Source organism: Phyllobates terribilis, unplaced genomic scaffold, assembly GCF_046119375.1.
Source record: "Phyllobates terribilis strain yellow unplaced genomic scaffold, ASM4611937v1 Scaffold_7__3_contigs__length_470593459, whole genome shotgun sequence".
NCBI classification, from domain to species: Eukaryota; Metazoa; Chordata; class Amphibia; order Anura; family Dendrobatidae; genus Phyllobates; species Phyllobates terribilis.
Genome location: NW_027362767.1, coordinates 290,223,904 through 290,251,534, shown reverse-complemented (window position 1 = coordinate 290,251,534; position 27,631 = coordinate 290,223,904). Strand labels below are relative to the sequence as shown.

The 27,631-nt window shown below is 44.1% G+C and overlaps 2 protein-coding genes across 2 annotated transcripts in view; one reads left to right on the top strand and one right to left on the bottom strand.

The window, feature by feature from the left end:
* PDZD11 (PDZ domain containing 11) overlaps window positions 1-5,954 on the top strand; it is a 28,296-nt gene extending 22,342 nt beyond the window's left edge. Inside the window, exons 6-7 of the mRNA XM_073640939.1 lie at window positions 311-371; window positions 4,212-5,954. Coding sequence (XP_073497040.1) covers window positions 311-371; window positions 4,212-4,246 — 96 coding nt within the window. The 3' untranslated portion in view covers window positions 4,247-5,954. The remainder of the gene's footprint in view (window positions 1-310; window positions 372-4,211) is intronic.
* A 47-nt stretch (window positions 5,955-6,001) lies between these two features.
* The window catches only part of LOC141154658 (START domain-containing protein 10-like), a 35,553-nt gene continuing 13,923 nt past the window's right edge, over window positions 6,002-27,631 (bottom strand). Inside the window, exons 2-6 of the mRNA XM_073640938.1 lie at window positions 12,286-12,433; window positions 12,071-12,174; window positions 11,363-11,480; window positions 10,035-10,087; window positions 6,002-9,267 (exon numbers count right to left, since the gene is read on the bottom strand). Of these exons, the coding sequence (XP_073497039.1) occupies window positions 9,031-9,267; window positions 10,035-10,087; window positions 11,363-11,480; window positions 12,071-12,174; window positions 12,286-12,433 (660 nt within the window). The 3' untranslated portion in view covers window positions 6,002-9,030. The remainder of the gene's footprint in view (window positions 9,268-10,034; window positions 10,088-11,362; window positions 11,481-12,070; window positions 12,175-12,285; window positions 12,434-27,631) is intronic.

The window sequence follows — 27,631 nt, the reverse complement described above, 5'->3', positions numbered from 1 at the left end:
TTGTACTGTCCTTGTGCTAATCTCCAGGTATGAGAAATCTCTTCCACTAAACCGCCATCTATCATCATCTCTGCCAGCGACACGCCTCACTGGTTAGCTGAGATCCTGTAGGACAAGGCACCGCATTGATCTTTTGCAGTATCACTTATAATTACACCCTGATGATCTCATCACTAATATTGTGATTACAGAGTGATGTGGGTTGTAGTCTAACTGTAATCACAGCATGTATGTGACATTCACGTGTTTCCAGGCTGTACATGGGCACTCAACGACTTGGTATAAGATTGTTTTTTTGTTTCTCCTTTAGGCAGTGGAGATATTGAAAACAGCCAGAGAAATCTATATGCAAGTCCGATACTTCCCATACAGTAAGTATCTGGCACATGTAATGGATTGTGTTTCACAGAATGTCCTTCTCATCCAGACAATTGAATCCATGGACTGATTTATTGTACTTTCAAACATACTTTTTGTTCTATCATGTCATTCAGGGACACAGAAGATTGTAGGTATAGGCTGCTGCCACTAGGAGGCAGACACTAGGCCAAAAGCGATAGCCCCTCTTGCGCACAGGCCGTGCCCCTTGCTCCCGCCCCTCTTGCGCACGGGCCGTGCCCCTTGCTCCCGCCCCTCTTGCGCACTGGCCGTGCCCCTTGCTCCCGCCCCTCTTGCGCACGGGCCGTGCCCCTTGCTCCCGCCCCTCTTGCGCACGGGCCGTGCCCCCTGCTCCCGCCCCTGTTGCGCACGGGCCGTGCCCCCTGCTCCCGCCCCTGTTGCGCACGGGCCGTGCCCCCTGCTCCCGCCCCTGTTGCGCACGGGCCGTGCCCCCTGCTCCCGCCCCTGTTGCGCACGGGCCGTGCCCCCTGCTCCCGCCCCTGTTGCGCACGGGCCGTGCCCCCTGCTCCCGCCCCTGTTGCGCACGGGCCGTGCCCCCTGCTCCCGCCCCTGTTGCGCACGGGCCGTGACCCCTGCTCCCGCCCCTGTTGCGCACGGGCCGTGACCCCTGCTCCCGCCCCTGTTGCGCACGGGCCGTGACCCCTGCTCCCGCCCCTGTTGCGCACGGGCCGTGACCCCTGCTCTGGATGCTGATCTAATCAGTTTTAACTTGATGGTCAGAGGACTGGTACTTGCCAAAGTTGTTCAAACTACAGTCTTAGATCTTGTGGTTTCTTCAAGTATGTGATCACAACAATACTGAATGCTAGAAGACCTTCCCCAATCTCCAATTTTTCAAAAAGATCTAGGCTCTAAGGGGTAATGTTTCTCCTTGTGTAGAGTGACATGCCAGGTCTTACACGCCAGTATGAGGAGACTTAAATGCCTTGCATGCTCCTCTGGGAAATTAAATATGCAAATTGTCTCTTCAGAGAGGTAGAGGACTTGAACTCTAGTGCCACCTATTGGAAGTAGCAATCCCACAAGTCATTATCAACCCTTTAACAAGTCGATAATGACTTGTAGGGTTGCTACTTCCAATGGGCGGCACTAGAGTTCAAGTCCTCTACCTCTCTGAAGAGACAATTTGCTTATTCAACAAGATCTAAAAATGATCTCCCTTCCTTCCCCATGAAATACCCTCCATAGCTTCTGAGTGCAATTATCGTCCTTTCAGACCACCTTTCCCATCACAGAAGGCACCCAGGGCTATTATAGTGCAATCAGACGGTGTTAAAAATAAAGCTTCACTCTGTTCACATTGGCAAAATCCAGTACTGAGCCAATATAGTTGGTTTATTGGAAATCCGTCCTTAGTCTTATGTTATGCTGCTCACAGCTTTGACTACTGGAATATTTTGGGATCCTCTACATAACCCTTTAGGCCTGTGGAATAGTTCTTGCTCTAGTCTTCAATATGTATCTAAGTGTGAGCACCATGTCATGTTGTCTCCTGTCTTTTAGATGGTGTTATATACCCTAAAAGTCTGAATACCCAGATAAAATGTGGTTATTTCCGTAGTACTAGCTGTTTCTTTGCTGAGGACTGGGACCTCGTAGCCTTGTTGGCGCAGCTGTGCTATTTTCCAGGATAGATACACTTGTTTGTTTAGCTCGAGCAGTAGAACATTTTCCAATCACATTTGGACTAGTTCTGCTGTGTCTATGCTAGAAATCCCTGTCTTTCCCTAGATTTCCTCTGGTAGCTCGCTCTCGTGTGGTGCGGTTATATGGTGCACTGACAGCAATGTATCACCAACCCAGTTATTCAGTGAATATTCCTAAATACTACTTTAATGTAGCAGAAGGGGAAGCTTTGTTTCTCTCTGATTTAAGAGGTTAACAGCAGCGATCAGCAGGCGCATTGTTTGCTACTCTTAGGGGCAGATGCCCATTTGTGGAGCGAGCTTTGCTGTTGAGCCTCCTCCAAAGTCCCTGACACTCCATGATGGATATATCAGTCATGAGAATAATCAGAAAATGACATTTCTTATTATAAAAATTTATAATAAGTGTTTTAGATAGAAGTGCGGACAGCCTATGCTCACAGAACTATCGTTAATGTGATTGTTCTGTTTGGATAGAACATTATGTTCTCGGCAGCACGTATCCTGTTTACACAGGTCCGTCTGCTATCGAGAAGGATGAATTCTAAGTTTGCTTCAAAATCATCTCACTCAACAAACAACCATTTTGCAAAATGTTCCAATAGTCGATCATCTGGTTCCTGGGAATGCTCGTTCCCCATTATTGTCTTGTCTAAATGGGCTATAAGGGAGGATCGCCTTCATGATGGAACTTGCCACACTCCTAATCCAAAGTAGAACACCTAGGAGTGAGTCTGCTCCCGTTGCTTCCTATATGTGCCATATGACAGTTTCATAAAGTGGCAGTGTTCATGAGCACTAGAGCCAAGAAACAAGCTTTAGGGCTCACTCACAGGAGCGTATAACACAGAGGAGTGCTACGTGATGTTTGATCAGACAGCACTTGGACCGGTGTTATTCTACGGACCAGCTCAGATCTGCATTTTTGCTCTCATGTTGTTTCGGCACAAGAAAACAATCGCAGCATGCTGCGAGACTCTGCTTACACGCTTTCATACAAGTCTATGGGTGCGTGTGAAATATCGCACTGCACTCGGATGTCATCCGAGTGCAGTGCGATTACCGCTTACACAAAGAATGGAGAAATTACTTTCTCAGTCTTCTCTGCACCCGTGCTCTGATTCTCTCATTATCTCTGACATAGTTTTTCCGAAAAGTATTTGCATAGCCATCCGAGAATCAACGGTTGTGTGACCTCGTCCTTGGGATGTGTATCACCTGCAATTAGTGATTGCAATTATTGCCCAGCAAAATATGTGGATGTTTTGTAAGCAACAGGGAATGAATCTACAGTGAGGGTATGTGCACACGATGCAGAAAATTTCTGCATCATTTCTGCATCTCCCTGGCAGAAAAAACGCATGCAGATTGTGCATGCGTTTTTCCTGCAGAATACATGCGGATCCACATGCAGATTCACATGCGTTTCCGCATGCAGATTGACAAGCGCTTTCCAGGCGATGTTAGCATCACCTGGAAAGTGCTTGACAACTAGGTCACACTATATAAATCCATGCAAACAGCATGGATTTATACAGTGTGAACCGAGAGAGTGTATATACTTACCTCCGATGGCCCGCGCTGTCCTGCTCACTCCGTTCTCCCGGCTGCCGGCAACTTTGAATTGAAAGACCTGCCGACGTCAGCGTCACGTGACCCGTCACATGACTCTGACGTCACCGCAGGTCCTACAACTCACTGCAAGTGCCGGAAACCAAGCGGGAGCGCTGCGCGGGCCGACAGAAGGTAAGAATACATTTATTTTTTATTTTATTCTTCTTTTTACAGCTTTTTTAATGGTACCTGGGTGTGGATGAGACTCTCCTCTCCTCCACACCCGGGTACCATCCGCACATTAGAACGCACCAATTACGCAAGTACAAATGCTGTCTTGCGGAATTGGCGCGTTCTAATGCAAGTCAATGGCGGCGAAATCGCCGCGTTTCCGCAAAATTAATTGACATGCTGCGGATTTTTGACCGCAGCGTTAACGCTGCGGAAAAATCCGCATCATGGGCACAGCACATGCGGATTTCCATTGGGGAACATTGCTGCCCTTCTACCATGCGTTTTTCATGCGTTTCCGCAACTGCAAAAACGCCGCGGAAACGCATGAAATACGCATCGTGTGAACACAGCCTAATTGTTGTGTTTATGTCCTTCCAGATTATCAGAGACAGAAAGAAAGAACAGTTCACTAGCGTCTCATCATTGGCTTCTTCTGTCCACGTCAATGCCGGCAGCAAGAATGATTGCAAGAGAGAAGCTTATCACTACAGAGACCTGATCCGGGTGCTGGACCGATGGCACGCGCATACATTACCTACTGGGGTTTAAAGCAGGATTTGATAATGACACATTGTAACTGACACACAGCTATATGGTTTTTGGTCGCCTCCTACACCTTTAATAGTGTGCTATCTACTGACCATTTGATTTCTTATACAAAGTTATGTGCAAAATAATAGCTGTCTAACATCACTGTTTAATTACTGTTTTTGGCAGAAAAGATCATATAACATGGGGAAAAATGAATGACTAGGTGTAGTCGAGTAATGGGCAATCAGTCATGACAGCACGCTACTAACTGGGTCTAATGAACGGGGTGTGTTTTAATTAATAGTTCAATTTGGTGAGGTCATTCATTCGGTGAAGAAACAAGCCCTTATTTAAAGAAGGAAGGTAGCACATGTTGTACCTGCTGGTTTTATCTGGGTATCACTCCAGCCATTGTACCGAAGGAAAAAGAACTTTGATCAAGAAGTTGATTGGAGAGGGGAAAACATATAAAGAAGTGCAGAAAATAATTGGCTGCTCAGCTAAAAAGATTTCCAATGCTTTAAAATTGCAAACAAACCCAAAACGCGTGGTAAGAAAATAAATACTACCAAGTATGGCAAAGAAGCATCCAATAATCAGCTCCAGAAAGATCAAAGAAGATCTTCAGTTACCTGTGAGTCCTGCAACCATCAGAAAACACCTACTTGAAGCCAAACTATTTGCAAGAAACCCTCGTAAAGCACTACTGCTGAAAATACGTGTTTGAATGGAAAACTGACCTAAGAACACATGGACTGGCCTAAAGAGAAGTGGCGCAAGATTGTTTTTATTGGGTCTAAAGGCCGCAGACACTTTGAGACGACCCATAAACACTGAATTAAAGCCACAGTACACTGAAGACTGTAAAACATGGAGGTGCAAGCATAATGGTTTGGGGATGTTTTTCAAACTATGGAGTTGGGCCCATTTATCACTTACCAGGGATTATGGACCAGTTTGAATATATCAAAATACTGAGTAAGGTCATGTTGCCTTAAGCTGAAGAAATGCCCTTGAAATGGGTGTTTCAATGGGTCTGTCTGCAGATGTTAGATGACTCCATGCCACACAGATGTAAAGCCATTATCAGAAATAAAGGTTATACGGCTAAATATTACTACAGTGATTAACAGAAAAGCAAAAGTCTGGAAAGAAATGTTTATACTGTAAAGATTTGAGTTTGTAAATGAAAATGCAGACACTGCTATATTTTGAGCAGCTTCTTCCTTATTAGTTTAAAAATTTATATTTTTCTCATGCAGAATTGAATGGGCGGCTCCCCGTGCCTTTACGTATATGGAAATAAATGTTATTCTGAGGACTGAGCTTTTTCTCACTTGTTTTAAACACACTGCTATTATTTTGCACATAACTATTTCCTTCTGAGATTTAAGGCAGGATTTGATAATGTTACATTGTAACTGACACACAACTATATGGTTTTCGGTGGCCTCCTACACCTTTAATAGTGTGCTATCTACTGACACTTTGATTTCTTAAATATAGTAGCTTGGATTATAACTAATGGCTTCTTACAATGTCTGATCTGATGTTATTAGTGTATTGGCAAATAAAGATCTTTTACCAGAATGTATGACATCCTATGGGAATGCATTAAGCAATAAGCACACAAGAGGTAAGGTATCGCCTTTATGGCAATTGTCAATTTTAACAAAAATAAAATCATTAGAAATAACTTTTCTAGAAAGTTCTCCAAAAAAAGTTTTTCAATTGGTTAATAACTCTGAATCCTAAGACTTAATACAACATTGCATTTTTGCTATTAAAAACAACTAAAAATAATTAAGAATAATTAAAATATAAACACTATCAGCATTTCAGGCACTTTTAGAAAAGGAGAATTGTAATTGGAAACTGAGGCTGTAGCTCCACTTCTGCTTTACATCAAAAAGAGGCACATGTCAATTAGATGAATGTTAAAGAAGCACTCCCATGAATATTTTTAATTTTCATTAAAGGGAACCTGTCACGTCCTAGTTACTATCTACACAGCCCCCGTAGTGTTGTTAGTGATGCAATGTCCATCACCAACAAGCTTTTTTTTTTTTTTTTTTTTTAGTGGTAGTATAATGATTTTATAACCTTTGATATACTTTGTCCTACCTGCTTGTATTCAGTCATAGGGGTGAGATTCTCACATGGGCAGCGCCAGTAGTGACAATGTATTTGAATATTGCACCAGGCAAGTGCTATTATTGTGGGGCGCATGCACATTTGTACACGTTCAGCCGCTGGTCCCGCACCTGCGCTGTGAGGCTGTGTAGTTCGCAGAGGGTCATAGTGTGTGCGCAGTGAAGCTGGTAATCGCACAGCCTCACTGCGCAGGTGGCTGGACGTGTACAAGTGCGCATGCGCCCCACAATATCAGCGCTTCCCGGCAGCAGGATTCAAATACATGGGCAACGCCAGCAGTGAGTGAGTGCTGCTCCCACCCATGACTGAATGAGAGAATCACACCCACTATGACTGAATATGAGCAGGTAGGAAGTATATCAAAGGTTATAAAATCATTAGAATACCACCGATTTTAATAAAAAAAAGCTTGTCAGTGATGCACATTGTGTCACTAACAATGCTATGGGGGCTGTGTAGAGGGTAGCTAGGACATGACAGGTTCCCTTTAAATGTGCGAATGTGATGTAGTACGAGTATATTAATATATTCACCTCCTGCTGCGCTCCCCAGTGGCCAGCGCTGTTCTGCTCCTCTTTTCAGTCATATTATTGCTTTTCAGCCTCTCCAGATCACTCCATGGATGAGCGAGAAGTCTCTTTTAGGCCCCCTTCACACATCCTGATGATACCGGTACTGCAAAAACCACTACCAATATTATCAGTGTTGCATGTCTGTGTGACAGTTGTGTACATGTGTGTGAAGAGTGATGTCAGTAACGTTACTGCTCTTCAGGCGCCGGGTGTCGCGGAGCGCAGTGTGAGCCGGGAGTGGCTGCTGCTAAAGCCAAAGAAGGAGGCCCCATAGGGTTGATGGATTCTGGGAATCTCATGGGAAGCGCTGGACTATATTAGATCTTAATGGGAATTTTTTTTTTTTTAATTGGCGAATGAGGGACAATGTCTGTCATGGGTGGATTTTTCTTTTCAATAAATTGGTGAACTGGGAAAACAGTTGGAGTGTTTTTTTTAAATCATTTTTGCACTTGAGTTTTTCTCTTTAGTAATAGGGGTGTCTGCTAGACACCTCTCCATTACTAACACCAGGGCTTTATGTCAGCTGTGTGTTTGGACAATTCACATTTAACATTAACCCCATCTACCATTATTTCAATTGTGCGCCATTTCTGGGGTGGGTGCGGGCTGGTATTTTTAGGCAGGGAAGGGCCCAATAACCATGGATCTCCCCAGTCTGATATCAGCCCACGCCATTTTTTTTTCATTTATTTATTAGGTTAATACATGTACAGTAGGCTACACATGCAAGGCACTAATTATAAATAATTATCTCTCTCACGGATTTACCTCATATCTATCTAAATTGTTGCACATCTTTAACAAATAAAAAGCTTTTTCTATTTTGCATTGCATTCCGGTACGTGGCACACGTACGTCATCAGTGTGCGGTAAGTATTGTCATTTGTGCTGCCGGTAAAATCAGACATGTCTACGTGTGGGCCATGGACATGTCTACGTGTGGGCCATGGACATGTCTACGTGTGGGCCATGGACATGTCTACGTGTGGGCCATGGACATGTCTACGTGTGGGCCATGGACATGTCTACGTGTGGGCCATGGATTATAATGGGTGTACGTGTCTCCAGTAAGTGTGAAAATGGACATCACATGTACTGGAAACACAGATGTGTGATGGAGGCCTTATAATGTGAGCCTATGGTGCCTCATTGTGACGCTCCACAGACTTACATTATAAAAGCCACTTGCGGGTCAAGCAGAGCGGTGACATCACTCAGAAGAGGAGAAGACCAGCGGTGGTAGGTGAGTATATTAATACACATACACACATTTTAATGAAAAAAAAAACATTTATGGGTGTGCTTCTTTAAGTCTATACTCTAAGGCAGTGTTCTCCAAGCTGGTTTTCTGTCATATTCATAAGTGGTAGAAAAGCTCGCTGCACCAAACCTACACATTGACAATGGCCTTCATTAATGATTAATCTGTTGTCAAGGAGAAACCTGTTAAAACTAAATATAAAAATTCAAGTGATCGTAAACAGTATCAGGAATTCAGGCACAGAGCTGCTGCCGACTTTCCACCGCGATCCTGAAAGGGTTTTAGAAGAAGCTGAATTCCTTGACAACTTGGAAAACAACCGTCTGCATTCAGGTTGTTCTATTACAATGATATGGATTCACTCTAGTTAATTTCTGACAAATTGTCCAGATCATCAGTCACATATTTTGGCGCTTTCCACTAGTCTCCTGTCCAAAACAACAACCACCTGGTCTGGTGAAAATAGACAGTAAACCAAAATGGACATCAAAACTACTTTGGTTCTAAGCAGCTTTATGAGTCCCATGTAAGGCTTTCCTTTAGATTACTAAAGCAATGGTTGTGTGCCATGAGCTTTATTTCAGGAAAAGGAAGAGATCTGTAAACTGTATTAATGTGCGTTGCCCCTTTTCACAGTTCAGCAGACATTTGCTGCACTCACGCCAGTGTTTGGTGATCATCGTTTAGCCTTCTTCCCCTCCTCGTCGTCGCTGTCTCCTCGGTCGTCTTTATCCTCACACACCTGACTCTCATCCACATGTTCTAGGGACTCTGCTCTCTGCAGGGAGAGCTCATCAAGGGATATTCGAGGTAACGTGTTCTGTTCTGGGTTTAGCCATGGCTTAAACTCTGGGTTATTCTTTTTCTTCCAGGCTGGATATTGTAAGCATGCCTTGTGCAATTTCCGCAGAATCTGGATTAACAAGGGTCAACAGGAGGGGAGAGTACAGTCAGGGATCAGATGTAGCGGACAGAAGAGGACAGGCCAACTAGACTGATCATTATTCACATATGTCAGTGATGTCAAGTACACTTATATGTGGAGGTAACAAGAGACCGCCACAGCAAAAAACATGTGAATGTCATTGATACATCACTATAATAAACAGTCATGCTATATTTGTTGTTTTGCCTAATATATACTGTATATACAGCTCTGGCAAAAATTAAGAGACCACTGCAAAATTTTCAGTTCCTCTGATTTTTCTCTTTATAGGTATATTTTTGAGTAAAATGTACATGGTTGTTTTAGTCTATAAACTACTGACAACATGTCTCCGAAATTCAAAGCTAAAAATGTTGTATTTATTTGCAGCAAATGATAAAGCATCAAAATACTAAAAAGGAAACAGTGTTTTCAGACCTCAAATTACTCATGTTTTAACTCAGGAAGAGTTCAGAAATCAATATTTGGTGGAATAACCATGATCTTTAATCCCAGCTTTCATGCGTTTTGGCATGCTTTCCAATTGGATGGATGGATTTATTTTTTTTTTTTAAAACATATGCATGAAGGAGGTAGATTTGCTTTTAAACAGCTGTAATACAGGATATGTGTCTTGCTCAGTTAATCTAAGGAAGGTCTGATATTACAGCCATGATAGGGATGCTACAATGGGCCTGTATTACAGCTCATAGCAGCCTAGTAATATACAAAGCACAGGCCCTAAGTGCTCTCACCTTTGGTGCCAAATACTGGGAGGATTTATTAACAACCCATTTTGGTAAGGAACCTAAAAGGCAAAAAATAGAAAACAAGCTGACATACTGCACATAGATGGTGACCACTCAACTTTTAATGCATATTGAGGTTCTAACAAGTTACCTGACAGAATGGCCCTGTGGTCTTGTGTCCCCTATTTTATTAGATGGGTGGTTGAGCATGTGCACGGGCACGGTATTCAAAGGATGTAGGACTAAGATAGGAAAGGAACCATGGCGTCTTGTGTACCCCGTTTCATCAGAGGGGTGGTTAAGCATGTGCACGGGCACGGTATTCAAAGGATGTAGGACTAAGATAGGAAAGGAACCATGGTGTCTTGTGTCCCCCGTTTCATCAGAGAGGTGGTTAAGCATGTGCACGGGCACGGTATTCAAAGGATGTAGGACTAAGATAGGAAAGGAACCATGGTGTCTTGTGTCCCCCGTTTCATCAGAGGGGTGGTTGAGCATGTGCACGGGCGCTGTATTCAAAGGATGTAGGACTAAGATATAGGCAAGTACAGCGCACGGCTATCTCCATCAGGTCCCAAGGCTGCCAGTGGAGCAGCAGGGCACATACTCAATCACCACTTTGAAATGTGGAACTTGGAAACCTTGTGACTGGTGGGCTCTCCAGTGAGTCCCCTATAATCAGACGCATATTCTGTGATGGGATAACCCAGTTTTTTTTTTTATAAACTCTGATGTTTTTACAGGTTCATTTTGCTTTCTGTGTTCTTCTGAAAAAGACCATTCAAAGTGATTGTCAAGTTAAAACAAAGTTATCAACTCTCCACAGGGTAGGTGATAACTTATTAAGCAGTGGGGTCTGACCACCTGGACCACCACCTAGTGGCAGAATGGGGAACTTAACTCTGTTAGAATGGGGCAGCAGTGCACATGCCCAACCACTGCACCATTCATTCCCTATGGAATTGCCGAGCGCTGCACTGTATTTTTTCCAGAAGCCCCATAGAAAATGAATGGAGCGACGGTCGGGTGTCAGACCTGCTGCATCATCTTCTAACGGGGATAGAAATTCCTTTGATCTGCTGATCATTGCAGGTCCCAGCAGTTGGGTATCTACCAATCAGCACATTATCACCTGTCCTGTTGAGGTCTGGTTCTATCGCTGGGTTACTATATGAACAATAAATGGATAGGACCTTTAGCAATAAATGTATGTAAATTAAGCATGTAGATTACATGTGTTGTGAACTATGATCTGAATTACATGCTGTTGTGCCCAATGCTTGTGGTGAACCCGAATGTTATGATAGTCTGGGCTAGTTAGGGTTGACTCTTACCTCTGGGATCTACCTGTGCCAGGTAAGTGAGAGTACAGCTTGTAGGACCATTGACTTTAATAAGGTATCCCGCAAGGAAGGACACTGCCCGGATCAAGTCTCTTCTGGGTGGGTACATCTGCAACAGACAATCTGAGATTAAGACCCAATTCACAACTTATTTCACAATCGTCCAGCTACCATCTAGTAGGATTTCAGTTAATTTAAATGTTCTTCTCCATTGTCCAGTCCATGGGAACACCCAAAGGAAGAATTTTATTTAAGAATATAAACAAATTCGGATGATTTGGGGCTATCCACTTAACAGATCTGATTTTTTTTTGGTCTCCACAGACATCAGTTGGCAATTTGCATCCTGAGATAGGAATCCAAAGCTGCATGTTGCAATTTTTTTTTTAATCAAACTGATTAATGTGTGTGTTTCCAAGCTAAAATTGATCTTCTGAATGGGGCCATTTACTATTAGGAGGGTCAGTTTGAACTCCGATTTTGAGAAGATTTTTAAGTGGACAGAATTCGGGGGAGGGGGAGGAACAGTTGTGTGAATAAACGCTAGTTGTAAAGTCTACATAAACATATTGGTTTAGAATTAACCAACATTATCAAATTTAAGAGGAAATTTTAGTGAATGTACGCCAGAAATCCAGTGGGAAAAAAGTTGGTGTATCTAATAAGGGCTCTGCCGGCAGCACCGGCTCTCAGACTTACGCTATGCTTGACAGAGAAATTGATGATCATGTAGCAATCCGGCAATACCAGCCAGGAGCGTAATGTCACCACGTCACGATTCTTCACAGGTTTTGGGCACTTCCCTAGGAAGAATGAAAACGTTCACAGTATAAGAGGAATAGAAGAACAGTGGAGAAGTGGACTGCCTTCTAGATACAATGTGGTTTTCTATTCTATTATTGCTTTGAACTCACAAGAGTAATATCCCACATCTGCGTTCACCGAGAGCCGAGCAATGTCCCGAGTTTCTATCATGTTTACGTCCCACTTCTTGCGATAGTCTGTATCATGTAGAACATCATATACAATTTCGGCTGGGACATCTGGGAATTTCATGGATCCCTGAAAAATACAAAAAAAAACTGCTTAAAAACAATACAGTACAGGATGAAAGTGAGCCTAACATTTAAGAAGACTTCTGACACATAGACCGATTCATCAAAACCTAATTGTGGCGCAGCTGGAGGCAGTGCTAATATTATGCGATTTTTGGCACTCACGCTATTTTCGCCCAGCTCTGACAAAGTGGGCAGAGCTGGGGCGTGCTGACCGCCATTCGTCAAATTCATGCATTCGCTACGCCACAAATTAGTGATGGGCAGTCCGGCTCTTTTTGGTGATCTGGATCTAAAAAGAGAAGGCTCTTTTGGATCCCAAACGGATACCCATTAATTTGTTCACTGCAATAAGCACATATTTAAAATAAAATCACTGCTGCCGAAACCCCTCCCACCTATAGCTAGCCAATTAAATTACTTGGTGGGCAGGGTTTCAGCTGCTGAATATTATCATTTAACACCTGTGAGAGCCATTCAGAGACTATAATTGGCTCTCACTGGGGTGCCGGCTACAATCGTTTACAGTAGGGACCCGTCTCTTTGTAACGGATCGTTCGCAAAATATCCATCACTACCAAAAATCTTACTCCAGTAAGGACTGGAGTAGGATTTGTGTCAAGGCACAGAACAGAAGTGCCTTCCTATTTTTTATTTTTAACAATCTTCTCTGCCAGAGATGAGCGAACCCAAACTGTAAAGTTAGGGGTTTGTACTGGACACCTAGTGTTCGATGCTGAACTCTGAACACAGACTTCTGAAAAGGAGAGATTCGGTCGGGTAGAAGAACCTGAATTTCCACGGGTCCGCTCATCCCTATTCTCTGCACCTACTGATAGACTCATTCGCCTCTGCAAGTTTTGCACACTGTATTTGCCCGTGTGAACACTGATATTCACAGCAAAGGAAGCACCGCTGAGGACTATAATGTGGAGACTGTCCATCACTTCCCCACTCCAGCGTACCACCATACGTGCACTTTGTTTCCTTAATTATTTGCTGGCAGGTGTGGGTGGTCAACCTGGTGAGCGAGAATGGGGCAGATGGGTCAGGAGCGGAGGATGATATTCAGTGGCATACTTTCTCGAGGACGCCATTGGGTGGGTGGAGGGGAATGGTGTATGGTCTTTGTATAGCACGTTATGAGCACACTGGGGTTATACAAGTCGGCAACCTTCTTTATCTAAATCTTGAAGCAGAAGTTGCGGTGGGGACAGACGGATAAGAATCGGTGCTCCTCCCTACACACCATTGAGAACCAGGAGCTCTTCCAATCAGCACTCATAGGTTCTCAGAACAGCTCAAAGTGGGAAGAGATTGTCTTACTGAACAGAAAGCCGCTGGAAAAAAAAGTCACAAAATTAACCAGCCAGAGGGTCCACATATGATGTGAGCTATAGCCCCTTCACAACTAGGCATTTTCCATTTATGCGTATCATTTTTCTCCCCCTTTTATAAGAGCCATAAGTTTTCTATTCTTCCAGCGAGCTAGCCATATGAGGGCTAGGTTTTTGCAAGACCAGTTGTAGTTTTGAACAACATCATTCATTTGAACATACAATGTACTGAAAAGTGTGAAAAAATTCCAAGTGCAATAAAATGGTGAAAAACACAATTCCATCATGGCAATGGCAAACTTAGAAGGTTTAATAATAAAAAAACCTGGAAAAAAAATCAGAAAATAGTTAAAAACAAGTATTTTCTATCGCCATTTTGTTACCCATAATAATTTCATTTTTAAGTCAAGCTTCCCTTTTACATCAGTTGCCAGGCCTAGATTGGAGAAATGGTAGCAGCCACTACCTCCCCCAACTCATCCAGCTGCTTCTAAAATCCAGACCCAGATCTCCGCCATATGAGTGTTGGATCCTTCTCTCCAGGTTTTACATCACCGAGGCCAGGCACCTCAGTGGCACATATAAACCATCCAGGACTTCTTCGGTTGCCTTCTTACAATATATACATACATACAAGTCAGTGTGACCTTGGGTAACAACTATTTGAATATATGTGTAAAACCATGCTTCCGAATATGTGTGTATGTGTAAAATGTGTCTACGTATGTGTGCTTAAAAGTGTGCATGAGCTCTGTAAAGGCTTTCCCTGTATCCATCTATAAAAATTCTCCATGGACAGTAAAGTGCTAAAGTTTTAGGAAGTGAATGAACATGAGAGAAATTTAAATCAAAATTATTTCTCTTCATGTAATCCCAGATAAACTCGATAAAGTTGAGAACAGGGCTCTGTGGGGGCTATATCATCACTTCTAGGACTGTTATTTATCTTCTTTCAGGTCTCAGGCCATATACTATGAAAAGACTCGGCACAGCAACAAGACATAAGGTAGTTATACTGCATCAGCAGGGTCTCTCCCAGGCAAAGATTGCAAAGCAGACTGGGGTCAAAATGTGCTGTTCAATCTCTTTTCAAGAAGCACCAAGAAATGGGCAACATTGAGGACTGGAAAATGCAGTGGTCAGCCAAAGCAACTTAGTGCAGCAGATGATGCACCACGCTTTCTTACTTTTGAAATGAGATGTCCAGCAGTGCCATCAGCTCAGAACTGGCATCCATTGGGTAGAAGCTACCTCCAGCTATTTAGAGAAGTATAGCTAAAAGTGGTCTTCATGGAAGAATTGGCCAAGAAAAAAAAAAAAAAAAGTTATACCTTCTACATGGAAACAAGGCCAAGCAACTTAAATATGTAACTATACTCTGGACTGGAGAGTCAAAATGTTAAATATTTGGCTGTAACAGAAGGTTGGTTGTTTGCTGAAGGGCTGAGAGTAGTACAATAGTGAGTGTCTGCAGGCACCAGTGGAGCATTGTGGAGGTTCCTATCAAGTTTAGGGCTGCATTTCAGCAAATGGAGTTGGGGATTTAATTATTAACCCCTTCCTGACATGCACCATATATACACGGCGCTGCGGGAGCTGCGTTCCCACAAACTGCCATATATACTGCCCAACGATCACGCGGACTCCCGCCGCAATCGATTGCGGGTGTCAGCTCTATATGAAAGATGATAACACGCAGCAACGCCCACAATATTGACAGCGACAGAGTAGCATCACAGAGGGAGTAAGCTCCCTCTCTGCTCTCATCAGCACAACACGATGGAGATCGCGTTGTGCTGATAATCTCTATGATGACCCCGGGTCCCAAGATGGCTGCGGGGGTTCTTCAGGGAAGGTGGCCTAGGAGCTCCTGCTCAGAACAGGAGCGGACACTCCCCCCTCCCTGCCTGACAGACGCCGATCTAATTCCCTGCAGTGCAGAAGCATTGCAGAGTATTAGATCAGCGAAAGTTGATGTCCCAGAACAAAAAAAATATATATACATATATTAATCCAGTAAATACATTTGTGTAAGTAAAAAAAAAAAAAAGTTCACATATTTGGTATTGCCGCGTCCGTAACGACATGATTTATGAAACTGTCCCACTTGTTAACCCTTTCAGTGAACACCGTAAAAAAAAAAAAAAAAAGAAAAACGAGGCAAAAAACAAACAAACTGTGCTTTATCATTATACCGCCAAAACAAAAAGTGGAATAAAACGCCATCAAAAAGACAAAATGTAAATAAAAATGGTATAGTTGAAAACATCACCTTGTCCCGCATAAAACAAGCCGCCATACAGCTCCATCAGTGGAAAAATTAAAAAGTTACAGCTCTCAGAATAAAGAGATGCAAAAATAATTTTTTCCATAAAAGTTTTTATTGTGTAAAAGCATCAAAACACAAAAAAACAATAAAAATGTGCTATCGCTGTAATCGTACTGACCCGAATAATAAAGCTGCCTTATTAATTTTACCACACGCGGAAAGGCATAAAAAAAAAAAATCTCCAAAAAACAATTCCTGAATTGCTGGTTTTTGTTCATTCTGCCTCCCAAAAATCGGAATTGAAAGCGATCAAAAAAGTCACGTGTCCGAAAATGGTACCAATAAAAATGTTAATTTGTCCCGCAAAAAACAAGCCCTTACATGACTGTCGGCCAAAATATGGAAAAATTATAGCCATCAAAATATGGCAATGCAAAAACTTGTTTTTACAATAAAAACCGTTTAGTGTGTGACAGCTGCCAAACATAAAAAAACTGTTTAAATCTGGTATCGCTGTAATCGCACCGACCCAAAGAATAAAGTCGTCATATCACTTATACCACAGGAGGAACAACGTAAAAAATAAATAAAACCAATTCTTCACCTGTTGTTGACTTGTTCATTCCGGCTCCCAAAGATCGCAGTATGGCTCGGCTCACATCTATCCTGCGCTATGTGCCGAGCGCTTACACCGGGGTTTCCATGTAAATCTCTGAAACACGCGTGTCAGACGGAACCCCCAGCGGAATATTCCCTATAATGAGGCAGATGGAGGCACTGGACGCCATTTGGTCTATGATCCGGCGGTGTCATCTTTTTAGGTGTGCATAAAAACACGGTCCGCCACAGTTTTGTGCACTACTAAAAAGAAGGACACCGCTGAACAGAGGCAAGATGTAGTTCAGAGTAACTCTGCTGCCTCATTATAGTGAATGGATCGCTCGGGGGTTTCATCTGAATCACGTCACTCGGAGTGCTCCAAAATGTTATGTAAAATGTTCCCAATAAAAGCTTCAACTCCATTCACAAAAAAAGTCCTCACTCAGGTATGGCATCTGTTAACAGAAATATAGGTGCTTCCACGTTTCTGGTAGCACAAAAGCTCTGGAAAAGTGAAATGGCTCCTCGTCCTCCAAAAGAAATCCAGCGAATTCGGCGCTCCAAAATCCAAATGCACCCTCAATTCTGAGCCCCACAGTAGGCCTAAGCTACAGTTAGCGTCCACATGTTTGGCATTTCTGTAGCGATGAGAGCCCGCCTAATTTACGGGTGTATGTCTCCAGAAGCACGAGCTGGGCACAAAGTACTGGTCACTACAACATACTGATCACTACAATGGCAGTTCACAATTTTCACTCAGCAACATCCACTGCTGCTTGTTTCTGCAAAACACCCATGGAGTCAAAATAGTCAGTACAACAGTAGATAAATTCACAAAGGGGTATAATCCCAAAAATGGAGTCACCTGAGGGGGGGGGGGGGGGCTTATGCTCTTAAGCACATAGGGGCTCGGTATATGGAGTCCGCAAACTATTCAAGGAAAATCTGCGCTCCAGGAGGCAAAAAGCACTCTGTCCCTCCAGAGTCTCGCCGTGTGGCTAAGCAGTACTGTACAGCCACATATTGGGTATTTCTACATTCAGCAGAAATTGTGGAAAAATTGTGGTGCCATTTTACCCATTTCCCAGTGTGAAAATGTAAAATCTGGGGCTAAAACAAAATTTTGCTGTTAAAAATGTAATTATTTTTCTTCACGGCCCAATGTTATAAAATGCGGTGACACACCTCTGGTGTCAATGCGATCACTGTATCACTACATTAATTCATTGAGAGGTGTAGTTTCTAAAATGGGGTCACTTATGGGGGGGGGGGCTGGTGTTCTGCAGTTCTGGCACCTCAGGGGCTCTACCAATGGGACATGGCACCCTCAAACCAGTCCAGAAAAATCTGAACTCCAATATGGCACTTCTTCCCTTCTGGTTTTTGACCACATATGGGGTATCGGCGTACTCAGGAAAAATTGCACAACAAATTTCTCCTGTTATCCTGAACGGTGTCACTTGTGGGTGGTTTCCACTGTTTAGGCACATCAGGGGCTCTCCAAATGCATTGAATTTTACATTCAAAAAGTCATTTGGTACTCGTTCCCTTCCGAGCGCCCAAACAGTGGTTTTCCCACACATATTGGGTATCGGTGTGCTCAAGAAAAATCGCACAACAAATTTTGGGGTCCATTTTTCTCCTGATACCCTTGTGAAAGTAAAAAAAAAAAAAGAAAAAAAAAGGGGTATACAGTAATATTTCTGTGGAAAAAAGTTACGTTTATTTTTTCCTTCCACATTACAAAAATTCCTGTGAAGCACCGGAAGGGTTATAAAATTCTTGAATGTGGTTTTGAGCACCTTGAGGGGTGCAGCTTTTAGAATGGTGTCACTTTTGGGTATTTTCTGTCATAAAGACCCCTCAAAGTCACTTCAAATGTAATGTGGTCCCTAAAAAAAAATAGTTTTGTAAATTTTGATGGAAAAATGAGAAATCACTGGTCAACTTTTAACCCTTAGAACTTCCTAACAAAAAAAAAAAATTATGTTTCCAAAATTGTGCTGATGTAAAGTAGACATGTGGGAAATGTTATTTGTTAACTATTTTGTGTGACATATCTCTCTGATTTAAGGGCATAAAAATTCAAAGTTTGAAAATTGGAAAATTTTCACAATTTGTCAAATTTTAGATTTTTATACAAATAAACGCAAGTGATATCAAAGAAATTTTACCACCATCATGAAGTACAATATGTTACGAAAAAAATCTCAGAATCAGTGGGATCCATTGAAGCGTTCCAGAGTAATTACCTCAAAGTGACAGAGGTCAGAATTCAAAAAAATTGGCCTGGTCAGGAAGGTGAAGACAGGCTTCGGGGTGAAAGGGTTAATGGTGTCCTCAATACAGAGAAATACAGGCAAACACTTATCCATCATAGAACACCATCAGGAAAGTGTCTGATTGGCTCCAAATGTATACTGCAGCAGTACAATGACCCCAAATACATAGCTAAGAACTATCTATCTTTAGTGTAAAGAAGAACAAGGAGTCCAGGAAGTATTTATATGGCCCCCACAGAGCCCTGATCTTAACATCGAGTCTATCTGAGGTTACATGAAGAGACTGAAGGATTTGCACAAGTGAAATTCATAGAAAATCTACGGTAAGTGTACTGAGAAGAATTGATGCTGTTTAGAAGGCAAAGTGTGAAATATTGATGCGATTTAGATATCTTGTGTTTATTTTTATCACTTAAATGCAAAGAAATTTAACTATTAAACCTTACATTTTTGAAAGCATCCTCCTCACCTGCCTAAAATTTTTGTTTTGTACAGCACTGTATGTCTGTTGGTAGAGGTTGCAATAACGTCTCTACAGGAGTCTTTGACGCCGGAAAGTGCATTTTTACTTTTTAAAATCAGTCTGTAGAAACAGGAGGTCAATTTTCCCTGCATTAGTCATCACTCCAAAAGTCCCCGGCAGGAGGAGGAGTGGAGCAGATGGGTCAGGAGTTGAATATGGGAATGATAAATGCAAGGAAAAGAGAATAACTAGCTGGGTACAAAGACAAAATGAGCAATTGTAAGTACCCAGTGCTATATAATATGATGATTGTAATATATTAAGAGGATCATGTTTTTTTGGCAGCACATACTCTTTTTACACCAGGGGAAGTACTGCAGATAATAATGATTTTTATGCTGATGCAAACGTTCCGGTCACTCGCCAAACAAGAGTTTTGCTTATGCGTCACATGACCACTTATACGTTTATGTGGGACAATAATCACCATTTATCGACTAACAATGCACCATTACTCTTTCCTTGCCTGTAACATTACTCAGAATCTGCTTTTACAGTGGGTACGGAAAGTACTCAAATCCCTTTATATTTTTCACTCTTTGTTTCATTGCAGCCATTTGGTAAATTCTAAAAAGATCATTTTTTTTTCATTAAAGTACACTCCGCACCCCATCTTGACTGAAAAAAAACAGAAATGTAGAAATTTTAGCAAAATTATTAAAAAAGAAAAACTGAAATATCACATGGTCATAAGTATTCAGACCCTTTACTCAGACACTCATTTAAGTCACATGCTGTCCATTTCCTTGTGATCCCCCTTGAGATGGTTCTACTCCTTCGTTGGAGTCCAGCTGTGTTTAATTAAACTGATATGATTTGATAAGGCACACACCTCTCTATATAAGACCTCACACCTCACAGTGCATGTAAGACCAAATGAGAATCATGAGCTCAAAATGAACTGCCCAAGGAGCTCAGAGACAGAATTGTGGCAGGGCACAGATCTGGCCAAGGTTACAAAAGAATTTCTGCATTACTCAAGGTTCCTAAGAGTACCGTGGCCTCCATAATCCTTAAATGGAAGAAGTTTGGGACCACCAGAAGTCTTCCTAGACCTGGCCCTCCAGCCAAACTGAGCAATCGTAGGAGAAGAGCCTTGGTGAGAGAGGTAAAGAAGAACCCCAAGATCACTGTGGCTGAGCTCCAGAGATGCAGTAGGGAGATGGGAGAAAGTTCCACAAAGTCAACTATCACTGCAGCCCTCCACCAGACAGGCCTTTATGGCAGAGTGGCCCGACGAAAGCCTCTCCTCAGTGCAAGACATATGAAAGCCAGCATATAGTTTGCTCAAAAACACATGAAGGACTCCCAGACTATGAGAAATAAGATTCTCTGGTCTGATGAGACGAAGATAGAACTTTTGGTGATAATTCTAAGTGGTATGTGTGGAGAAAACCAGGCACTGCTCATCACCTGCCCAATACAATCCCAACAGTGAAACATGGTGGTGGCAGCATCATGCTATGGGGGTGTTTTTCAGCTGCGGGGACAGGACGACTGGTTGCAATTGAAGGAAACATGAATGCGGCCAAGTACAGCGATATCCTGGATGAAAACTTCTTCCAGAGTGCTGTGGACCTCAGACTTGGCTGAAGGTTCACCTTCCAACAAGACAATGACCCTAAGCACACAGCTAAAATAACAGAGGAGTGGCTTCAGAACAACTATGTGACCATTCTTGACTGGTCCAGCCAGAGCCCTGACCTAAACCCAATTGAGCATCTCTGGAGAGACCTGAAAATGGCTGTCTACCAACGTTCACCATCCAATCTGACGGAACTGGAGAGGATCTGCAAGGAAGAATGGCAGAGGATCCCCAAATCCAGGTGTTAAAAACTTGTTGCATCATTCCCAAGAAGACTCATGGCTGTACTAGCTCAAAAGGGTGCTTCTACTCAATACTGAGCAAAGGGTCTGAATACTTATGACCATGGGATATTTCAGTTTTTCTTTTTTAATACATTTGCAAAAATTTCTACATTTCTGCTTTTTTTCAGTCAAGATGGGGTGCAGAGTGTACTTTAATGAGAAAAAAAATGAACTTTTTAGAATTTAACAAATGGCTGCAATGAAACAAAGAGTGAAAAATTTAAAGGGGTCTGAATACTTTCCGTACCCACTATATGTGCAAGTAATTCTCATTCCACACAACCCAACATTCAAGAAATTATATCAGCAGAATGACAGAATTTATCAGGTACCTGGAGGTTATGAAAACATAAAAGTTGTTCCTGCAGCCCATCACGTGCTTGCAGGTGTAAATAATATCCATGCAACGTCTGAGCCCTCCCCAGGTGAGTAACACTATCATAGCTAAAAAAAACAAAAACTATTATGTTAAAAGGGGTATGGCGCTAACTTTCGTATCTAGTGGGGCCCGTGACAATACAAGCCCAAATACCTGCTGAGAAACAAGATCAGCAGATATCTCGCAACGCATCTTGGCAGGAATATGGGATCGTAACTTCATTGGCACCAATCATCTCAGATGTGGAAGTGAGCAGCACCAGTGTATAAGGAGGAACATCGCTGGTCCAAGAGCCAAGTATACAGTTGATTTTAGGCTGTTCGTTGGTGCTATTAAGAAGGGGTCGTCTAGTACTGGACAACCCTTTTAAGATAAGCCTTCTCTTTGCCCATTATTGCAGTACAGACTATTCTAGAGGTTACACTAGCCATCTATTAAAGGGGGGTTATCAACTCTCAGGATTCTCACCTGTGATGTTCAACGCTGTGTAAAAATAATAAAATCAGATGATCCTCACCTTCCCTGGGTCCATCACCGGCTGTCCGCTACTGCTGCTACAGTCTCTCTGTATTGCCTGTAATAGTGAGGTCACAACTGCAGCCAGCACACAGACCTGAACAGCGGACAGTCGGCACAGGACCCGGGAACGTTAGGATCATCTGATTTTATTATTTTTACACAGCTCTGTCCAATACAGTGGAGACTCCTGAAAGTGGAAAACCTGTTTAATACTTGAAAACTTATTTCCTTGCACATGTAGCAAAGTCTCAAAGGAGTTATCCGAGACTTTGGTTTTTGCCATCAGGCTGAGAACTTACAGGCAGATAGTTGCTAACTACCCGTCAGCTGTCCTGTGGCTTATGGGGACTGTAATGCAGCGGCTTGCGGCATTACTGTAATGGTCCAGGGGTGTTTTGCCTGACCATGTACCCCCCCCCCAGGTGACTGGTCACATGACTGTGACATTGCACAGGTCCTGTGCATACAGAAGGTCTGATCACTTGACTGTGACATCAGCATAGGTCCTGTGTGTGCACTAGAAGATATATAAACCCTGGTAGTTTTGAGACAGGTGTGTAAGGTGTGAGGCCTGTTCCCGTGTGGGACACCGCTAGAGTGTGAGGCCTAGTGAGGCCTATTGAAGCCTGAAAGACAGAGGCTGGATCCTTAGGTGTAAGCGATCCCAGTAGCCTTGGAGGGCCAGAGGCTTGGAAGGAAAGAGCCTGAAAGGCAGAGGCGGGATCCTTAGGTGTAAGCGATCCCAGTAGTCTTGGAGGGCCAGAGGCTTGGAAGGCAAGAGTCCTGGAAGGCAGAGGCTGGATGTGAGGTGAGACCACATACCAGTAGCCTTTGAAGGAACGAGGGCTGGAGACCCCCAATCTGGGAAGCCGTAAAGCCACAGTGGTGGCAGAACAAGTCTGAAGCAGCTAAAACCCAGAAAAGGTAAAACACTGCTTGATGTGGACATTTCGATAAGTGACTTTGCTGGAGGCTGTAACTGGAGCCAAGTGGGCCTGTCTGCCACTTGAAAGGCTCCTGGACATTATATGTAATATGTCGGCGAGCCACTGAGTTGGACTCGGTTATAAGCAGTTATCAAGTGTAATAAACTGCTGGATTGTGAAATACTGGAAAACGTGGCTGGTGTGCTTTAATTGACCGGATGCAGCGAGTGTCCCCCAGCATGATGACTAGCGCTGCCTTACATGTGGTGGAGAATGCGGGCAACTGCAGCCCGGTTGCTAGGGGCAACGGCACAGGACGACGAGTGTGGATACAAGCATCTTGCTGTGGCTCGGCGGGGTCACGAAAATTAAAGCATCTTGCTGTAACTCAGCGGGGTTACGAAAATTGTCCTCGCACTCAAACCTGGTTTGCTGTGGCTCGGCGGGGCCACAAAAATTTTCCGCGGAGAGCGGTGTGAAGTGTCTAGTGTGAATAGTGTACTGCGATGGCGGTGAACGGAGCAGCAAAAGAAAATGAAGCTATTGATCGATTAAAGTACCGGTTGAAACCGCAGCAGGTATTTGAGAAAGTCTACAGGACATGGTGCAGGATCGGCAGGAGCTGTGGGCACCGTATAGAATGGCAGCAGTGAACCATTCTGTGAACTCTCTGGGGACGCCAGTATTGTCCCAGAGTGCCCGGGGAGGTGGTAAGAGATGTTGTGAACTGGGTCCTAAGACTATTGCTGATTTTTTTTGTAAAAATTCCCCTACCGGTGTGGTTGTTCAAAAGGGGGCGGAGTCTAAAAAAAGGGGCGGATTTTCACAAGAGCGTGGAGTATAGAAAACCAAAATTTGTTACTGGTTGTGGGTTGGTTCCGCCTAAAAATGACAATTTGACCGTTGATAACGGGGTAGCTCCAGTAGAAGGGGTTGACGTCAAAGTGGGAGGTGACCTGTTAGTCCACAAAACCATGGGGAGTGACACAGACCCCACAATTGACGGTGACACTATGAAAGTAGAAAGAGTCCAGTCAGGAGGGGCTAGACGAGGGGAGAGAGTCCCCCTCTCGTCGCAGACAGCGCAAGGGCAACAAAAAGGTTGCTCCTGTAGTCTTTGCTGCAAGTGAAAATAAAAAAAATGTAATGCTGTGTGCCTTTGTTTCAAGTGTGGATTCTTCTTTAGAGGCAGAAGAGGTGACGTTGCCAGTAGCAACCTCCGGTACAGTACTGAGACAGAAGGATCAGGATCTGACAGCCCTGAAAGAGGAGGTGGCCAGTCATGACCAAGAGCTGGAGCCTATCAGGCAGCAGTATCAGAGTGACGTGCAGCAACTATGGGAAAACCTGGAGAACGTGTCCTCAGACCAGCGGAGCCTGGAGTCTGAACGGCAGAAAATATACCAGGTTGTGAGGAACTTACAGTGAGACCTGGAGGGAAGCAACGAGGAAATTAACCAATGGAAGGAAATGTTCCAGAAAATTAAGGAGGACTGCCGCAAAACCAAGGAGGAGGTTTTGCAGTTGAAGCTTGAGAAGGAGGCGCTGCAGGATGAAGTTTCTGGGTGTGAACAAAACCTAGGAAGACTGCGCGAACAGTTCAACCGGGAGCGGTGTGAATCCAAGAAGGAATATGGTGAACGCAGTGGAGAACTGCAACAAATTAAGAGAGACTATGAGGATCTCCTCAGGGTTAAAGGAAAACTAGAGGATGATAAGGCGGATGCAGAGCACATGCGCCAAGTGGTTGAGACCACTCGGCAGGACAACCGTGATGAAAATGATGATCTCCGCAGAAAGACCCTAGGTCTGGAGGCTCGGGTGGAGGAGCTGCAGACGTTCTGTGATAATCTCCAGAGGGCAGAGACGTGCCTTAAGGAAAGAATCAGCAAGATGGAAGCTGAGCGGAAAAAGATGGAGGAGTCTATCGGAGAAGCCACAGACCAGGGCCAGGAGTTGGCCACTGGAGATGGGAGGTTTGAAACAAATACCTACTCGAATAATGCGAGCTCGGATGATTCGGTGGATGTAGGAGCCGAGATCAAGGAGCTCAAGGAGTCGCTACAAGCCCATTTGAAGCAAGAGAAGCTTGAGAGACTGGCTGTTGAGGGCCGAGTGGGCGCATTGGAGACAGAGAGGTCTGAGAGAACTCTACTGTTAAAGGAGCAGTTGAAGCAGGAAGAGCTTCAGAGATGGGCTGCTGAGAGGCGAGTAGCTGAGCTAGAGGAAGAAGTTTTCGAGCTCAAAGGTCACCTACCAAAGTATCACTCAGTGAACGAGGCCTCCTTGGAGAAGGAAAAGAGCAAACAAGTTGCACTGACTCCCTTATACCATGAGAAGGTGGACCTGAGGAGAGCTAAGAGTGTTAACAGAAGATAAATATGAAATGGAAGTGGTCAAGACAAAAATTTGTGAATTTGTAGCTGTGAGTCAGCTCAGGGGAAGCATACAGGGTGAAGAAGCTGAAAGTCAGTTGCCCCTGAAACCTGAGCAGGTTGATCGTCTGGAAACCACTGGTGAAACAGAAACATCTCGGTACAAGTGCCTCATAGATGTACCCGAGGATTTGAGAGAAGAATGCACCAGAAAGTCAGTGCATGAAGAGTTTAAGAAGGCCGTGGGAGCCTGTAAGGTGTACTCGACCTCAGAAGCTAAACAGCTGGTGGTCCTGTCCACGACCGAAGTCACAGTGAAGAGGGTGGCGATCCTAAGTGACATGCACTGGTGATGTATTCGCACGAAGCGGTCTCTCCGGTTGAAGACGGAACAAGCCGTTAGACAACTGGAGCTTATGAGAAAAGCTCACAGTCTGCGGGAAGAGGTCATCCAAGTGCCTCAGGGTCTGGTAAGAAAGCTTATTGGGAGAAATGGCCGAGCCATGCATATGATGGTAAAGAAGTCTGGTGTGATGAGAGTAAGCAGTCCACATGATCAACAGGACTGGATACCAGATGAAGACGGCATGGTCTCATTCTCTGCTGTAGGAACGGAAGAAAGTCTTGCATATATACGCATGCTGATTGAATACAGAGTGAGCTACCTGCGAGAGGTAGAACAGTTGAATCTCGCTAGACTGCGAGTGGAAAGACAGCATCATCTGAGCAGTAGAAGATGGCAGCCGTCTAGAAATTGTGACACCAGACAGAGAAAGGGCCCCCTAAATAACAGAACAGCTACAGCTGAAGTTAGGGACCTTTCAAGATGTCCTGAGAGTAGTGGGCGTGGGTTTAGAGGTAGTGAGACCTCCAGTAACTCAGGTTTGAGAGGCCCATACAAACGACCCGATAGAGTACGGGACAGTACGGAGTCTAACCGGACCTTAGATACCAGGGCTTGTGAGTCACACTGCTGTATTGACCGCTGGGAGCGGGGGAGGTCTGACAAGGTTACTACTGACCGCTGGGAGCGGGGGAGGTCTGACAAGGTTACGACTGACCGCTGGGAGCGGGGGAGGTCTGACAAGGTTACGACCCGGAAATATGACTTGACGAAGTCAGGGACAATGACAGATGGTAGGTCCCTAAGGAATGGGTTAATGTCAATGACTAATGTTCCAGGGGCTGAGCAGCGCAATTGTCAAGTACATGGTCTCCGTGTGAACTGTGGTTTATAAGGTGATTGTGTATATTATGTGTTCAACCCCACAAGTTTGAACAGAGGGGGGGGATATGTAATGCAGCGGCTTGCGGCATTATTGTAATGGTCCAGGGGTGTTTTGGCTGACCATGTACCTCCCCCCCAGGGGACTGGTCACATGACTGTGACATAAGCACAGGTCCTGTGTATGCACTAGAAGATATATAAACCCTGGTAGTTTTGAGATAGGTGTGTAAGGCGTGAGGCCTGTTCCCATGTGGGACACCGCTAGAGTGTGAGGCCTAGTGAGGCATATTGAAGCCTGGTGAAGCCTGAAAGGCAGAGGCGGGATCCTTAGGTGTAAGCGATCCCAGTAGCCTTGGAGGGCCAGAGGCTTGGAAGGAAAGAGCCTGAAAGGCAGAGGCGGGATCCTTAGGTGTAAGCGATCCCAGTAGCCTTGGAGGGCCAGAGGCTTGGAAGGCAAGAGTCCTGGAAGGCAGAGGCTGGATGTGAGGCGAGACCACATACCAGTAGCCTTTGAAGGAACGAGGGCTGGAGACCCCCACCTGGGAAGCCGTAAAGCCACAGTGGTGGCAGAACAAGTCTGAAGCAGCTAAAACCCAGAAAAGGTAAAACACTGCTTGATGTGGACATTTCTATAAGTGACTTTGCTGGAGGCTGTAACTGGAGCCAAGTGGGCCAGTCTGCCACTTGAAAGGCTCCTGGACATTGTATGTAATATGTCGGCGAGCCACTGAGTTGGACTCGGTTATAAGCAGTTATCAAGTGTAATAAACTGCTGGATTGTGAAATACTGGAAAACATGCCTGGTGTGTTTTAATTTACCCGATGCAGCGAGTGTCCCTCAGCATGATCACTAGCGCTGCCTTACAGGACATAACGTTGGCAGAGCAGTTTCTTCTGT